Source organism: Delphinapterus leucas, chromosome 11 (genome assembly GCF_059928025.1).
Source record: "Delphinapterus leucas isolate spDelLeu-1000000601 "Yukka" chromosome 11, BTC_Dleu_Yukka2, whole genome shotgun sequence".
Taxonomy (NCBI): domain Eukaryota; kingdom Metazoa; phylum Chordata; class Mammalia; order Artiodactyla; family Monodontidae; genus Delphinapterus; species Delphinapterus leucas.
Window position 1 is genome coordinate 81690527 of NC_143139.1, and position 17266 is coordinate 81707792.

General features: G+C 40.6%; 2 protein-coding genes across 5 annotated transcripts in view; both read left to right on the forward strand.

Moving 5' to 3' along the window:
• The window catches only part of NR1H4 (nuclear receptor subfamily 1 group H member 4), a 48989-nt gene extending 42709 nt beyond the window's left edge, over positions 1 to 6280 (forward strand). For all 3 annotated transcript variants that reach the window (XM_022599924.2, XM_022599921.3, XM_022599922.2), the window contains exons 8-9: positions 3602 to 3715; positions 5674 to 6280. In XM_022599924.2, the coding sequence (XP_022455632.1) occupies positions 3602 to 3715; positions 5674 to 5912 (353 nt within the window). In that variant the 3' untranslated portion in view covers positions 5913 to 6280. The remainder of the gene's footprint in view (positions 1 to 3601; positions 3716 to 5673) is intronic.
• Positions 6281 to 11772: 5492 nt separating this feature from the next.
• The window catches only part of GAS2L3 (growth arrest specific 2 like 3), a 55873-nt gene continuing 50379 nt past the window's right edge, over positions 11773 to 17266 (forward strand). For both annotated transcript variants that reach the window (XM_022599985.2, XM_022599986.3), the window contains exon 1: positions 11773 to 12243. The gene's annotated coding sequence lies outside the window, so the exon portion shown is untranslated. The remainder of the gene's footprint in view (positions 12244 to 17266) is intronic.

Below are 17266 nucleotides of genomic sequence, written 5' to 3' on the forward strand. Positions count from 1 at the left end.
AGTTGACTCCTGCTCTCATAAACTGTATATGGTATTTCACACTCTAATGGGGGGGAGAGATATGAATTGTGAGAGGTGCAATAGAATTGAACATAGAGAAGGGAGCAACTAATTCTGCTTTACCGTGACAGGTAAAGCTCCACAGAGATAGCAAAATTTGAACTTGGCCCTGAAACATGGGTAGGGTGTCCTAGCCGAACAAGGATGCCTTGTATATGTGCACTTGTGTATAACACACACACATACACACCTTGGCTTTATTTTTGTCCCCAATGAAAATAACTTAAAAGAGCATAGTGTTAATTCTATCACATGGTTATTCTCTCAGAGAATATTTCTTATCACTGGACAATTAATTTATCAATCACAGACCTCTTTTTTTTTTTTAAGGCAAACAAGAAACAAAGGAGCAGAAACAATGGTTTTTTACAACTGAACATTTCCATGGTAGTCTTTGTGATTAAGTTAGAAAATAGCCCCCTCTTGTGACCAAAAATCAACTAATTGGACTTGAGTAAGTTTCAGAAAGGAGGAGTCAACAGGAAAACAGGAAAAGACTGCCCCTTCAGGACGATGCTATTGTTACATTTCTTAGGTTAGAAATTGCTGGCTCATAAACACTTAAAACACCCTTCGTTTATGTTGGTGTGATTAATTCTGATTATTGACTCTAATTCCAAAAGCAGGTTTATATTTTATCTATCCTGTAGGAAAAATTTTTTAAACTCTTCTATTATTTATTTTCTACATTTTCTCTATATTCACTGTTGTTCTTTACAAGGTGCACAAGATAAACAGTTGTAATAAACATTTTAACCTGTTTTTTTTTTTCCAAAAATTATCAATTGCAATTAGATAGCTAATGGAGGTATCATCTTTGGAGGGTGAGAGAGGATTTAGAAAAACAAATAAAATAGAAAATTAGGTAGTCAAAGATGATTTCATAAATATTTTCAAATCTGTTGCCTTTAATCTTATCTCCAAACCCTTATATACTATTTAAAATAATGACACAGTCGTGAATTATTATTTTAGGTAACCACAATTAACGGGTGTAATACCCAACTATTGAAGACTGCCATCTTTTGAAGATGAAAAAGAACAGCTTTATTAACAAATACAGATCTTAGCTTAGCTTTAATACTTAGAAAAATACTAGGGCAAATCACTGATCAGCCAATTTGTATTCATCCCTAGCAAACTGCAGAATGCAAAAACAAAACAAAAACAAAAATGTAGCTTTGTAAACACAAAAGTACATGAGCTTAATCGAAGGTTAAGATGGAACTAATGTGTTGACCCAATTCTCCTGAATAACAACATTAACAGTTCTTTTTATGATTATTTGCTCTAACATTTATTGAGGGTTTACTATGAGCCAGGCTTGGTGCTAAGAACTCTACATATATTATCTCATATAATACTATTGATATAACTCACATTTCACAGATGAGGAAACTGAGGCTTAAAGAGTTTAAGTAATGTGCCCGAGATCAAGTCATAGGTCAGCTTTTAAACTCAGGCTTACTACCTCTTAACCACTATGTTTGTTGGAAACCGGGACTAGTAGTCCCAGCCTCACATACTCCAACCCTCTGCATTTTAAGTTGTATCTAGTTTGGTCATGGGTATTCAGTTCAGTCTGTAACAGCTGGATAGAGGGCAATCTTCCACATGGTGTCATCCCCAAGTTGCTCAACAAAGACACTGTCGTTAAGAGAGCCAACTGGTGTTGATTAAACGTCAAAGGAGAAGAAAGTGTGCTACTTTGACTAAAGACAGAAAGGCCAAGGATTCTGTTTGAGAAGATTCTTTAGATTCATCTAAAGGTGAGGATTCAGGCTTTCTGATCCTGTGAAGTATAATATTAGATGATAATTACACTCTTTAGCATCTGGAATCCAACTTTATTCTGGTGTGTTTCAACTGAAGCTCTAAGGCTTTTAGGTCGGGTTTGGGATGGAATAGAGTAGTCTATTCTAGTGTGGACCAATTCTGGGAAACTCATCTTAATTCATCCATAAGTCACAACACACCTTTTTTTTTTTTTTTTTTCTGTCTGCACAATTCCCCAGTCAAAGCTTTTCTGGAGTGGAGCCATGCACAGAACAGGCACCAAACTAATAGCTGTTGAATGATTGGAGGAAGTGGCACAAAGGAATCTTAAATTATGAAGAGGAGTAAGTTATAAAGGAGAAGGAAGATATTCCAAGTAGAGAGAACATGTACAAAACTGGGCAATAAGAATTGTTTAGGGAACTCCGAGTGCCTGAACATGGCTGGAGTATAGGCTGTGTGATAGAAAGATAGTACCCCTTAGTCACAACTAAGAGCCAGCACTCTGAAGCCTACTAGCTTTGGTTTGAATCCTGGTTCCACTTCTCACCAGCTGTGTGTCTTTGGTCAAGTTACATAACCTCTCTGTACCTATCTCATGGGGTGTTAGAAGGAGTAAATGAGTTCTAGCATAAGAAGTGCTTAGAACAGTGCCTAGTACATAATGAGTACTCAGTAAATGTGAACTCCTATTGCTATCATGTGGGTGAGTATTGGGTGGTGGGAGAGGCAGGGGACGGGTCCAGGAGTTTCCTGTGCAAAAAGGAAGAACATTTATGCCAAAAGCCATGGAGAGTTTTTGAAGGTTTGTAAGAATTGGGGAGACAGGGTGTGGTTTGAATTTTAGAAAGGTGATTCTAGAATGGTTTAAAGAAGACCACACTGAAGACAGGAAGACCAGTAAGGAGGCAATTGGAGTGATCCAGATGAAAAGAAAGGAAGACTTAAACTAGGTCAACCAGATGCGGTGAAGAGGGGAGAGAGCACCAAGTGAGAGTTAGCTGGTCAAACACGCAGGACTTGACTCAATCCAGGCACTGGACTGAGTTAGAGGAAGGCTGAATCTTGGTTGTCAGGTGGCGACAATTGGATGGGTGAGGATACCAATCACTGAAAATGGGAACATCAGGAAAGGAGTGGATTTGGAGGAAGATGGGGAATTTAGTTCTATACATGGTGTCTTTGATTTTGGACACACTGAGTTTGAAGAGAAGGGCCAAGTACCATCGCCTACTAGGCAATGGATAAACAGCTTTGGTACTTCAGAGAGAGATCAGAACTCTGATAAGAATTCTAGCCAATGTATTAAGTAGAGTTTATATTTCTGGACTGAAGAACAATAATTTTTTGTTGGTTAAGATGCTGTCTATGTCTTGATTATAGATAGTAATGTTAAAAAGATTAACTAAAGCCCATCGAGAGCATGGTGAAGTTCAGAGATTCTTTTGGCAATTCGAGAACATTATCATTTATTGTTACACAGTAGTGACTAAAACAAAGGCACTGCCAAAATCAAAGACATACAAATCACTGATTAGGTTATATTTTGAGGATTTTAACTGATCTTCTTTGCAATGCCTCACCTTTGGCTGGGACATTTAATATATAGTCATTATTTAAATGTGGCTGGGACGTTTATCAAATGTCTGCATATGGGTATATTAACATGTATGTGTATATATATATATAATGTTTGTAATTTTACACTTTTCAGTCATTCAAAAATTTTACTATGCCTCTGCAATTTTTCACCTTTCCCCCATAGGTATCTCTGATGAATATATAACACCTATGTTTAGCTTTTATAAAAGTGTTGCAGAATTGAAAATGACTCAAGAAGAGTATGCTCTGCTTACAGCAATTGTTATTCTCTCTCCAGGTAATTTCAATGTTACATTTTTATTTTTATGCCATTTGTTGGTTTTCCCCTCAAGTATAGTAGTAATATTAAAGAAAATCTTGGATGAAAAACATAAAGAGAAAGTAAAATGGCATATAATTCCACCAGTCAAATGGAACCATTGTTAACATTTCAGTGTAGTTGTTCTCAGCCTTTTTCTAAACATCATACTCCTTCAGTAATTTCATTCTGAACGCCTTATATGCACTAAACATGTTTCTAGACATTGTGGGATATAGCAGCAAAGAAACAGGCAGGATACAGCTACATGGAGCTTACATTCTAGTAGGGTGAGAAAGACAGTAAATAAAGAAATGAATACAAATAATTTTCAGGAGGTGGTAATACTACAAAAAATATAAAGATGTGGGTATAAGGAAAGAAAGCAGCAGCAAAATGCTGTTTTAATCAGTGGTCAGGGAAGGCTTTTTTAAGGGGTTGAAGTTTGAGCAAGGACATAAATTATATACTTTTAACATAATAAAGAACATACTGTCTTTAAGTGTACTTTTCCCATGTCATTAAATAATTATATTGGTAAAAGTTTGCTGTAATACATACATCACATTCTATTGTATGATGTACAGTCATTTACTCAGTTTTACCATGTTTTGATATTCAGGATGTTTCCAGATTTGTTGTTGCTGTTGTTTTAAACAACGTTGAAATGAACACCTTTGTACATAAAATTTGTCTATATTTTTGATTAATTATTTGGGAGTAAGTGATGCCATGTTCTTGATTTGTAAAGCTTAATTACAATGATAGCCTTAAACCACTTTTTTTTTTTTTTTTTTTGCGGTTCGCGTACCTCTCACTGTTGTGGCCTCTCCCGTTGCGGAGTACAGGCTCCGGATGCGCAGGCTCAGCGGCCATGGCTCACGGGCCCAGCCGCTCCGCGGCATGTGGGATCTTCCCAGACCGGGGCACGAACCCGTGTCCCCTGCATTGGCAGGCGGACTCTCAACCACTGCGCCACCAGGGAAGCCCTTAAACCACTTTTATACATGATACTGAGGCAGAAGCTAGTTGTTAGTTTGTTTTACCATAAGAAATTATAATTTAAAAAAGAAAAACTTTTCAGTGGTACATACTAAAGTTACACATATGTATACCCTATAACCCAGCAATTCCAGAATATACCCACCAGAAATGATACTTATGCCCATCATAGAGTTTACCTTGAGTGCGTTTATTACCTAGTCCAACCTCGTACTGCTCCCTGCATGATGGGCCAATAAATCAAGAGACGAGGTGTTGGGACAAGGAATAGCAACTTTATTTGGAAAGCCAGCAGACTAAGAAGATGGTGGACTAGTGTCCCAAAGAACCATCTTACCCGAGTTAGAATTCAGGCTTCTTTTCTACTAAAAGGGGAGAGGGTATGGCTGGTTGCTGCAAACTTCTTGATGCTGGAATCCTTTGTTCTTGCAGCTGTCCACGTATGTGCCGTCACAATGTTCCTATAAACCTCCAACAAGATAAATGTTATTCTCTGTTCTGCAACTTTTTATCTCTATATGAATGGAAAAGTGTTATACCTTTAAAGGTCAGAACCTTGAGAATGGGATATCGTGTATATTTCAGGCTCTAGGCAACATTCTTTCACAAAAGGCACAGAGCCAGCATGACTAAGCACAAGCAACAGAGCACAAGGGTTAGAGCTAAAGGAATAGATTCAGTATGGAGTCTTTCTGGTACACATTGATTGGAAGGAGAATTTAGGGAGGCCTCTGGGGGGCAGTAAAGGTCTTATAGCTTGATCTAGTTGTGATTACATGAGTCTAAATACGTGTGTGTAAAAATTCATCAATTTGAATACTTAATTTGTACATTTTAAGTGTACATTTATAACTTACACTTCAAAAACGTTAACATTACTGTAATTATGCCAAATTATTACTTTTTTTGTCATTTTATTTTAAACTTCTAAACAGACAGACAATACATAAAGGACAGAGAGGCAGTAGAGAAGCTTCAGGAACCACTGCTTGATGTGCTACAAAAGTTGTGTAAGATTCATCAGCCTGAAAACCCTCAACATTTTGCCTGTCTTCTGGGTCGCCTGACTGAGTTGCGGACATTCAACCATCACCACGCAGAGATGCTTATGTCATGGAGAGTGAACGACCACAAGTTTACCCCGCTTCTCTGTGAAATCTGGGATGTGCAGTGATGGGCATTGCAGGGGCAGGGTCTAGCTCTTCATTTTCCTCATAATATAAATCCTATATATAACTTTCCTTTATTTCATTTGTACCTGGTTTTATGCAAGAATTCTCATCAATATTTATGTGGTAGTTATATAACCTCCACAATTGTAAATGGGGGGCTAGGTTGAAATACTTTCTCTACATTGTATTCTACAAGGCTTCAGGGAATCTTTCACTCAAATTGGTATGCCCTGTTTGCCTAATTAAATTAATCATTACTTCAAGTCTATCTGTTGAAATAGGGAAATTTTCATTTTGCTCTTCATCTTACCTTACTGCATATATTTTATTAAAAGGCTGTGTTCAATTTGGGCAATAAACTGAACATAATGGCAACAGGCTTTTCTTTGGGAACAAAATTTGAAAAATATACAACTTATTTCTTTAAATGATGAATAGCATCCTATCGAATCTGAGGGGGTAATTTCCAAAAAGGTAAACTCTTAGGACATAAATTGTGCTTTTCTCATCCCTGGAAGCCCTGGTGAATATTCATTCATTTTCCATAGCCCCCTGATCATTTCATATTCTTTGAAGTTCAAAGAGAATAGCATACAGAAAAGTTAATTATTCTCACATAAAACATTCCCTCAAGCAATCTCTTTCCTTAGTTAGGGTCTTGAGGCAGCATTTACAAATTCAGAGTAGGCAGATAACTCCAGTGATGGGACATTCCATTTAGTCTCTTAAAAGTGCTCACTATTGGCTTTAGTGCATATAATTAATCATTTTTCGTTTGTTTGTTTTGTTTTCGGAAAACACTCCTTCAGCAGGGTGCACAGCTGTGGTATACTTCCCCCAAGGCAGGAATTAGTTCATTTCCTTCCTTCATTGTTATACTGTTGCATTCTTCTCCCCATTTTCCTTTGGTGAATACAATAAAACACCTATAAGTAATGGGCTTATATGTCCCTTTCTCCTGAAATCAGCCCAAACGGAGCTTGCTTAGCAAGCAAAGAGGTTTTCGTATTAAAATATTAGGGCAACCCTGAAGTCCTAAAAATGGCTAGTCAGTAGAAAATGGAGTGAGTTGGGGCTAACATTAGTTGGATTCCATTTGCTACAACAAAAAAGACTTGAGTCCCCACTAGGTTAGATATTGTTGCTAATCTCCATAGGAGATACAAAGATGATTAAGACACAGTAACTGCCTGGAGGGGCTTACAAAGAGCAAAGTGCTGTGGGGCTCACCTGGGAAAACCTCAAGGAGGAGGTGGCATTTCCCCTGGGCTTGGAAGGATAGTCAGGACTCCATAGGTCAGGGTAGGAGGGGAGGGGATTCAAGGTGAAAGGGGTGGCAGGAGCAAAAGAAGGGAGAAAAGGGAGTTGTGCAGATGTTAAAAGACCACAAGTAACCTGGGCCAGAGAAGGAGGGTGCACAGCACCGTTGTAAGCCACAGTTTCACCACTGCAAAATGAAGATCTCAGTACCCACCAACTAAAGGGATTTAGCTGATGAATGAAGAGCAAATGGGAAATTGCAGACCCACCAGGGAAGAGGGGGGTAAGGAAAGGACATTTAAGACAGAGAAGTAAATTTCTGAATGCCTGAGGGAGTAGGTCCAGTTTGGGGAATTGAGTGTATTTTGGGGTTTCCAGATCATAAGGCATCTGTGGGGAAGGTGGTGGGAAATGAGTGGGAACTAAGGGGGCACTGCAGACAGAGCTAGGAGTTAATCCTCTAGGTCTGGATTTATGCAAGTGGTTAAGACCTTATAATAGCAAGTAATAATGCTTCTTATGTGGAAAATGAATTGTGATATAATGAGAAATATATATTTGGTCTTTGTCCCCAGTTTCTGAGAGAGCTTCTAAAACGCTTGGCATTAGGAGCATCTTTCATTATTCATAACAAGACCCTTTCAACCACACCTGAGTTTATGCTAATAAGGTGACTCTTGGGAATTCCCTGGTGGTCCAGTGGTTAGGGCTCTGCGTTTCCACTGCAGGGGGCATGGGTTTGATCCCTGGTTGGGGAACTAAGATACCACATGCCACTTAGCGCGGCTGGAAAAAAAAAAGTGACTCCTGGTGGGCCCCTAGATGCTTCAGGATGGGGGATGTCTGCCAGAGGAACCAACCATGTGATTAGAGGGTTAGAACTCTCAGTCCCATTCCTCAACCTCCAGAGAGGGGAGAGGAACCCAGAGATGGAGGTCAATTAGCAATGACTGATGATTTAATCATTCATGTCTATGTAATGGAACTTCCAATTAAAAAAAAAACAAACCCTAAATGATGAGATTTGGAGAGCTTCTGGGTTCGTGAACACATCGAGGTACTAGGAGGGTGGTGTGCCAGAGCATGGAAGCTCCATGCCCCCCCCCATGCCCTATGTCTCTTCCATTTGACTGTTCCTGAGATGTAACCTTTATAATAAACTGGTAATGGTAAGTGAACTGCTTTCCTGAGTTCTGTGAGCCACACTAGCAAATTAACAAACCTGAAGAGGGAATCATCTGCAAGTATCTCGTTTCCAAATAAGGGCACATTCTGAGGTTCCAGGTGTACGTGAAATTTGGAAGGAACACGATTCAACTCACTATATAGATATGATATTTTAGTATTGATCACAACTGTTGTTATCATACAATTTTATATCATTGAATTACAGGTATTTGTTAATGTAAATCAATAACATTCCTTTATAATAGAACTTAGTCTTGTTTTTAATGTAGTTGGCTCTCAGACCATCTGCTGAATGAGTAGTTTGTGAATGAATCAAGATCTCTATTGTCCCAAAATTTCATCCAGCAGTTCATGCAAGGCACAATCTCTAGATTGATAGTCAATAATGTCAAAGCATTAAAAACAACAGCAGAAACTACAAAATGCAGAACAAAACAACTAATAAACCAATAAAAAGAAAAAAAATTCTCCAACAACTACAGTAAACTTCAAGCAATAGAGAATTATTGATGAGCTGTGGGGAAAAAAATCATATTTCAATATTCAAAGGTTATATAAGAGACTCTTCTGTATTTGGTAGAGATGTTTAGTCAGATGAACGAATATCTCTAATGTAATAACTTGAAAAATTTAGATCTCCACGCATGGTGCTTTCTTAAAGCGGGCACATAATCACAATCTCGGGAAAGTCAGAACTAAAATACTTTATTATCCTATGGAAGCAAACTGGTGAGTCTTGCCTTGCATGTTACAACCATGTCAATTTCAAGTGAGAACATCTAAAACATTGCTATTAACCTAACCACCAATTAGAAATGTACACATGAAAGTAGATTGCAGCTCATTAGGTAAAACCCTCAATTACTAATTGCAGTGTTAAAATCAAGGTAGGTAAGATGGTGAGCGTGCTTAGGGGGCAGGGCACTAACTGGGAATTCATGTAAAAGTGAGGTTGAGGGAGCAACAAGGAGAACTTTTCTCTTTTTCACACATAAGGGAAAAGCAACAAGAATCAAAAGAATCTAGAAGGGAACGCCTTACCCAATCCCCACATTTAACCAGGAAGTTAAATGTGAGGAAGATGGGCTTAGAGAAGTGATTTGCACATATTTCCTGACTTCGGATTCACTTTCCATCACAATGTCCTGTGTCGTTTAGAGGAGTTACTAAGACAAACCGAACAGACAATGAAAATAAAAAGAAAGCAACCATAAAAATACCCTGCTGCCAAACTTTCAGCAAATGGCTTAGAGAAATATTAAGCGGTGTGTGTGTGTATTTGAATGAGAATGTGTACATACTTCAAATAGCATAGTTTCCATTTTTAATAAGGGGTATTCAAATGTTTAGTTACATAGTATGTATGTAAGAAAAAATAAATGTTAACTACTGGCTCATCAAACAAGATCCATGTGACACAATTTACTTATTCTTAAGGTTCCGTAGAGAAGTGTACATATTTTGATATTAGGGCTCAACGAATCCAATTTAAAACCAGAACTCCACTTGAAATTTGGCTAAATGAAATGGTATGGAAAATTGCCCTTTAGTTTTTGTGTGTGTTTTTTTTTTTTTTTAATAACTTTTGGCTGCGTTGTGTCTTTGTTGCTGTGTGGGCTTTCTCTAGTTGTGGCGAGTGGGGGCTACTCTTCATTGCGGTGCATGGGCTTCTCATTGTGGTGGATTCTCTTGTTGCAGAGCACGGGCTCTAGGCGTGCAGGCTCAGTAGTTGTGGCACGCGGGCTTAGTAGCTCCGCGGCATGTGGGATCTTCTCGGACCAGGGCTTGAACCCATGTCCCCTGCATTGGCAGGTGGATTCTTAACCACTGCACCACCAGGGAAGTCCTGCCCTTTAGTTTTAAATAGAAACACTATAAAACATAGGTTGATTTGAACAACAGGTCCTGTGAAAATGAATCTATAGCAGTCATGGGCAGCAAAGGGTTCTGGGATAGACATCAGTAAAAAAATGGAGCAACCACTCTTGGGCATCAGGTTCAATGACCACTTAAATGTCAACTTTTGGATGACCATCTTCACCTGCTTAACCCATAAGGTAAGGTCTGTGAGAGCAGGACCCCAGTGCTTAGGATGGAGTCTGGTGCAGAGAAAGTGCTTAACAGTATTTGTTGAATTGACTTCTCAAATCTGTATCTCTTTCACAAACTAATTTAACCAGCTTCAGACCTAACTTTCTAACCATCTTCTGAACACCTCAACCTGCACGTTCCTCTCACATTTCAAAGTGAACACAACCCCACACCAAAATGCATTATTCTTCCCCCACAGTTGTTTTCCCTGTGTTCCTTAGAGCAGCATAGCTGTCACATGATACCAAGTCCAGATAAATCAGCCTCTTGAATATCTCCAGACACCTCTTTCTCACCCTCCCTTCTGCGCTAGTTTATGTAATTATCATCTTTTAATTTTTACAATTGCTGCCAGTCTTACTCCTTTCTTCAAAAATCCTCAAAAATGAATTTTTTTTCTTTTCCTGAAACACAAAATCAATCACAATTGCCTGCAAGAAAGGATCTAAATTCCTTAGTACCTATGAGGGTTTTCATCTGTGCTTATTCCTCCAGCCTGATCTACCTCCGAATCCCCAAACTTTAATCATTCAGAACTACTATTCCCAGAACAACTGCTCTCACATCCCTGGAAGCTTGTTTTTCTGCCTAGAAAGCACTCCTTACTCCAAATTATCGTCTCTCTTGGCAGATTTTTATTCGTCCTTCAAAATTCAAGTCCTTTCAAACCTCTGACCATCACCCTCCAAGACTGTTAGGTGTTCCCTCTTTTCGCAGACTTCCACTGATTTCCACTGAGTCTTCACCACGCTGCTGGGCACTTGAAGGCAGGGGCTGTCGTTTTCACTTTTGTCTCTTCAGCGAGCAACGGTACCTCCTCATTGTTTTTGATAGGTGAATGAAGGAGTAAATGCTGAGGAACATCATTCCAGGCAATTCCACTCTTTACAGATGGGAAACTGAGGCCCAGAAAGGCAACATGATGTGACAAAATTTAACTAAGAAGAGGGGAAAGGCCTGGCCTTCCAGGCTTTCGGCACCGATTTTGCCCCCGTAATAAGCCACAATTAGTGATCACAGACCTACCTCTTGTTACATTCAAGACCGGTCTCCATACTTCAACTCTGGGAGCTAGTACGCAGCTCTAATTGCGTTGAGGTTACTCCTTCTCCTCCCCTCCCCCAGACCCTGCTCCAGTGTTTCCTCAAGGAAAATCCAACATCCTCTTTCCGCTTTCAGTTGTGGCCTGCAGCTACAGGATTTCTCTCCATCCCTCTCCCCACACTCCTCACAGGACTCCCATTCCTGCAGGGTGACAGTTTGTATCCGGAAACCGTAGCGCCCTCAGTACAGCCAGATCGCGGGTGGATTTAGAATTGGGAGGGGCTCTTAACAGAACAGGATAAAACTCAGAGCAACTCTACCGCGCACTATTCCGGGATGCTTGGAGGAGAAGTTGATTCACCTCGCCTGCTAATCGGGACAAAAAGGGTTTGTTGCTGTCGCTGAGGGGCCAGATGAGAGGAGGTACTCTGTGACCAAGCCATTTTCTGTGAGAAGAGGCGCTTAGCCCCCCAGAGTTGTGAGACGCCAGGCGGAGGAAGGCGAGGCGCCCCTGGACTCAGAGGCCCGCGGTTCTCCTGCTTCCCGGCGGTTTGGGGGCGGGGCCTCCAGCCAAGCCCCCTCTCAGCCTTCTGATTGGTTCCTTCGAAACAGGCGGCGGCGAGCCGCTGCGAAGCTCGAGGCAGAGGCGGCGGCTGCGGCGGCGGCGGTTGGGCAGGGGTGTGCCGGCCAGGCACAGATTGAGCGAAATGTCGCCCCACAGGGAGCAGTGACCCTCCTGCGCCTGGGCGGGTGAGTACTTCCCTGTTTGCCTTCTCTTTCCTCGCGAACTCTTACTTGCCTTCTCGGGGCTGCCGCGCCTCAGCTTGCGCTCGAAGAGCCCCCAACGCTCCGCGGAGGGGAAGCGGTGGTTCGGTTGGGGCCCCGAGCTGCGGGATCCAAGACGCTGTGCGATTGGCCCGCTGCGGGAGTCTTGTGCTCTGATTGGTCCCCGGGGCCGTCAAGGTGAAGTTATGCCTGCCTTCCCATGCCCACCCGGGTGCTGTGCGAGGGGCCACAGGTGTGCTGGGGCGGGGGACGGCAGGTGTGGGTGTGCTAGGTTAGGGGAGAGGTAGCGACCCGCTGCAGCTCTGCTTTAGACTCCAAGGAGGGATGAGAGCCTGAAGCTAGTTTAGGCTCTCCAGGGGCACCTTCATTTCCAAGCACCTAGCACATATAGGGTCACTTGATTCCTTAGTGCCTCCCTCAGCAAGAAGTGATGAAGTCACTGACGTTGGAAGGAGAATGACACATAGTCATTTTGCACTCTGGCAGAGTTTACAGTTTCTTCCCTATTTGTTCCCTCCAGTCGTTGCAAGGCCCATGTCGCCGAATAACTGGAGGCTCTGTTCTATGCTTTCCCCACCCACACGTCTCGGTTTGAAAGGCTGCGTTACGGGGAGGTTTGTAGATTGCCTTGTAAGTCGGAGGAAAGTTTTGGAGGGAGTGCTTGACCATGCAGTCACTCCTGGTTCCTAACTTTTCGAACCACGGGATTGAGTCTAATGGATTTAGAGTGCTTTGTGGTACGTCTGGTGAAGTTGAGTCGTTATTAAGTGAAGAGATTTTTTTTTTTTTTGCAGGCCCTGTCTAGGTCAGAGTTTGGGTTTTGCTTCGTTTGTGTGGAGAGTGCTCATACCTACTCTCTCAGAAGATAAGCAGTTTGTGAACTGCTGTCTGATTACCTCACTTGGGACTTAAATAATTAGGAATTGGAATTCTCACCACCTCAGATTCCCTTTGGGAGGAGATTGGAATAGATTTGAATGAAAAAGTGGAAACTGGTGGTAGTCGTCTGGTGTAGAATCCCGATACATGTTGCCTGTCTGACTCATCTCTTTAAAAAACTCATTAAAAACCCACAGATTTTGAATAGTGGGTGTCTCTGCTATTTTTATATTAATGAATTATAAGTAATATTTCTTTTAATGTAGCAGAGTTTCTAAACATGGGGGCTCTGAAATCACACTTTACTATGTGTGTGACCTTAGGCAAGTTACTTAATCTTTCTAAGCCTAAGTTTCATACTGTGCAAACGAAGGTTAATAATAAATAGTTCCTACCTTATTGATGTGAAGGTCATTGTGAAGATCAAGTGAAATAATCCATAGTACAGTGCCTGGCACATAGCTTGTATTATTTCTATGCTGTTTAATTTGGATTAAAAGTTTCAAGCTATCCCCAAAGGGCAGGCAGAGAGGAGCAGAAGGTGAAGGCAGTGCCAGAGGTCATGGTAGCTGTCATTCGTTGATTAAGTTAGTCCATGTAAAGCACTTAAAATTATTTCTGGCACATACTAAACACTCACTACTGCTTATCACGCATTATTACCTAGAATGTGTCAGGTACTGTTATAGGTGCTTTACTTATATTATTGTTAAACCTCTTAATAATCCTGCAGTCTCCTTGGTGTTTTCTCCATGTCATAGATTAAACTGAAGCTCAGAGAAAGGAATTAAGCTACTAAGGTCCACCCAGAATTCAGTCTAGACTGTCTCCAGTGTCCAGCCTCTTTTTTTTTTTTTAAATCACACTACTCTTGCATTTATATTCCCAGCTATAAGCAACTTCTCTGCAGAGTTGTTTGTATGGCCCAGGTTCATTTCTGCTGTGGGTATCAGTTTATTTTGAATACTTCATTAAAAAATAGTGAGAAGTAACTTGTGATGGTAAATCAAAGTGTGTGATAAGGGAATAATGTCAACAGTATACCTGCTAATATACTAAAAAACTAAATGAGTCCAGTGATGTTTGGATGATTGGTCAGTTCAGAAGTAATGTTTCCTAATTTATATTTTCCCATTTAGTTTTTGCTCATTTACTGTACTTTTTACTTAGCAGCACTTTATTTTTCTTTCCTGTCAATCTCAATTTAAGTTTGGAGATAAGAATGAAAGTTCAGTTATTTCAATAAGTTTTTTCAATCTGGCTGTTGATGAGGAAAGTAAGATTAATGTGTATTGTTATGTTTTGCTTTCTTACAGTAACATGGCTGTGTATGTATGTCTATGTATGTGTGTTTTACTTTCTTCCTATTATTTGTTGCTTCCTATACTTTGATATCAGATATACCTTTACATCCTTAATGAACCATACAGTGTACATAGAATTTGAGAGACTAGGAAACTTGAGTCTGTCAGTCTCTTGTCTCATTTTGAATTTCCCTATTTTAATTGAAATGTAACTGCCATAGAGAAATGCCTAAGAAGTAATGTTTATAAGATGCAGGCAATAATTATAATTGTATCTCTTTAGTGTTTCTCCTTCTAAAAACTCATAAAGTTTTATCATGTTATTATGTTGTTACAGAGTAGGTAGTTTTAACAGAATGTTGCCATGTATTTCATAAGTGAATTACTAATGTACAAAGACCTAGAATGTATGAAATGTAGCAGACATTAAATGCAGTTTTGTTTTTGCTGCTGAAAGTGTCATGGGGATTTACAGTATTAAAACCATCAGTCATATGTTAGATATTGCTGAAGTGCTGATAGAGACTTCTGCCTACTCTCACAAAACAAACTTTTTTGTAAGAAAGTATAAGCTATGGTGAAGAACTCACTTTATATGGAATTTTAAACATTATGACTTTTGTTTTCCCTTGATGGATGACTTGTTAATATTTTTGATCCCCAAAATAAAATTGGCTCTTGGGGCTTCCCTGGTGGCGCAGTGGTTGAGAGTCCGCCTGCCGATGCAAGGGACGCGGGTTCGTGCCCCGGTCCGGGAAGATCCCACATGCAGCGGAGCGGCTGGGCCCGTAAGCCATGGCCGCTGAGCCTGCGCGTCCGGAACCTGTGCTCCGCAACAGGAGAGGCCACAACAGTGAGAGGCCCGCGTACCGCCAAAAAAAAAAAAAAAAAATTGGCTGTTGAAAAAAATTATTTAACTTTGTTCAAGAGTTTTTCTTTTTCACACACACACACACACACACACACACACACACAGTTTAGAAAACACTGTGATCCCAGTAACATACTTAAATACTGTACTGCAGATTGCTTTTGGTTGCATGACATATAATAGACATCTTTTCATATCAGTACATACAGCTCTTATTCTTTTTTTAATGTTGTTTTTACATTTCTTTGTTACCGTATACGTATGTTTTCCAGAGTCTTTTAGTCTATCATATATAAAGGCAAATGGATTTTAAGTTTTAAAAAAATTTTTGTATCCCACAAAATTTTATGACAAACTAATAATTCTGTGTAATACAAAATTAAATTATTCAGGTTGGATCTCTGCCAAACATTGCAAAAGGAAATTTTCAAATAAAAGAGTAAAGACTCCCAACAAATGAAGGGGCTTTATATTTTGCAGATAACATGTGATGTTTTATTACGTAGTAAGAATCTTATTTCTTCCTCTTAAAAATCTTCATCTGCTTTGGAAGCTACCTTTACCTTAAAGGAATATACCACAGACTTATTTCATTATTGTTTCATATTTCCTTTAGTAATAAATACAACACTTATTGTTTAGGAGTAATTCCAGGGCTAAATTTAGCACTGAGTTCTACATACAAGTGGAAGAGATGGAGAAGGTTACCCCCTTACGAATCTTATTTTTTTTTTAAGTATAGAGTACAGCAAAATAGAAGCCTATATTGCTATACAACCTAAACAGGGGAGGAGGTTCACAGAGGCTTTTTAGAGCAGTTGAATCTGAAGGGTAGGTAGGAGTGAGTCTGAAAGAGGGGAGGAAGGGGAGCGTTCCATGTAGATGGATCACAGAGATGAGAGAGCAGCGTGCTCCACGGGCCAAAAGAAGTTCAACATGGCTGGAGTGTAAGGGTCAGAGGTGGCCGAGGGGATCCTGTAAGGCTTTGATGGCTTCCTTAAGGACTTTAGGCTTTATCCTGAAGGCAGTGGAGAGCCATTAAGGGTTTTTATTTGTTTATTATTTCTGGCTGCGTTGGGTCTTCGTTGCTGTACGCAGGCTTTCTCTAGTTGCGATGAGCGGGGCTACTCTTCTTTGGGGTGCGTGGGCTTCTCATTGCGATGGTTTCTCTTGTTGTGGAGCACGGGCTCTAGGCACGCGGGCTTCAGTAGTTGTGGCTCACAGGCTCTAGAGTGCAGGCTCAGCAGTTGTGGCACACGGGCTTAGTTGCTCCGTGGCATGTGGGATCTTCCCGGCCCAGGGCTTGAACCTGTGTTCCCTGCATTGGCAGGCGGATTCTTAACCACTGCGCCACCAGGGAAGCCCCCATTAAGGGTTTTAAGCAGGGAAGTAGTAACATCCTTAGATGGGAGTTTGTGAAGGCTCACCCTGGATGCAGTACATGAACAAGTTGGAGGCATGAAAGGGTAGAGAGAGGGCGACTGGTTGGAGGCTGTTTCAGTAAACCTGGAAAAGGATGGTGGTGGCTTGAACTAAAGGAGTGGCCTTGGGTATTGAAGAGAAAATGTAAAGGTAGAAACAACGAGATATGGCCACTGATTGTTCTGGCTGAGGTAGGGTTGGAGCCTGGGGCGGAGCTGTGAGAGAGGAAGGAGTCCGCATGACCTGGAACTTGGTGAGTGTGGGTGCTGTTCCCTGAGACAGTAAACACTAGGAGCCTTTGTAAATATTTAAATGAATGAGTGAATGAATGATCTCAGATGTACAAAGGCAGGGCCATTGTTGATGACGATAGCACACACACAGCAATCACAATGGCTTTTACCTGTAAATTTTGCATCTTTTTTTTTTTTTTTAAGTGTACTATATACAGCTGGTGCCCTTTACTCGTTGCTTCAATGCATTGGCCTTGCTACGTCTTCTAACCATGTTT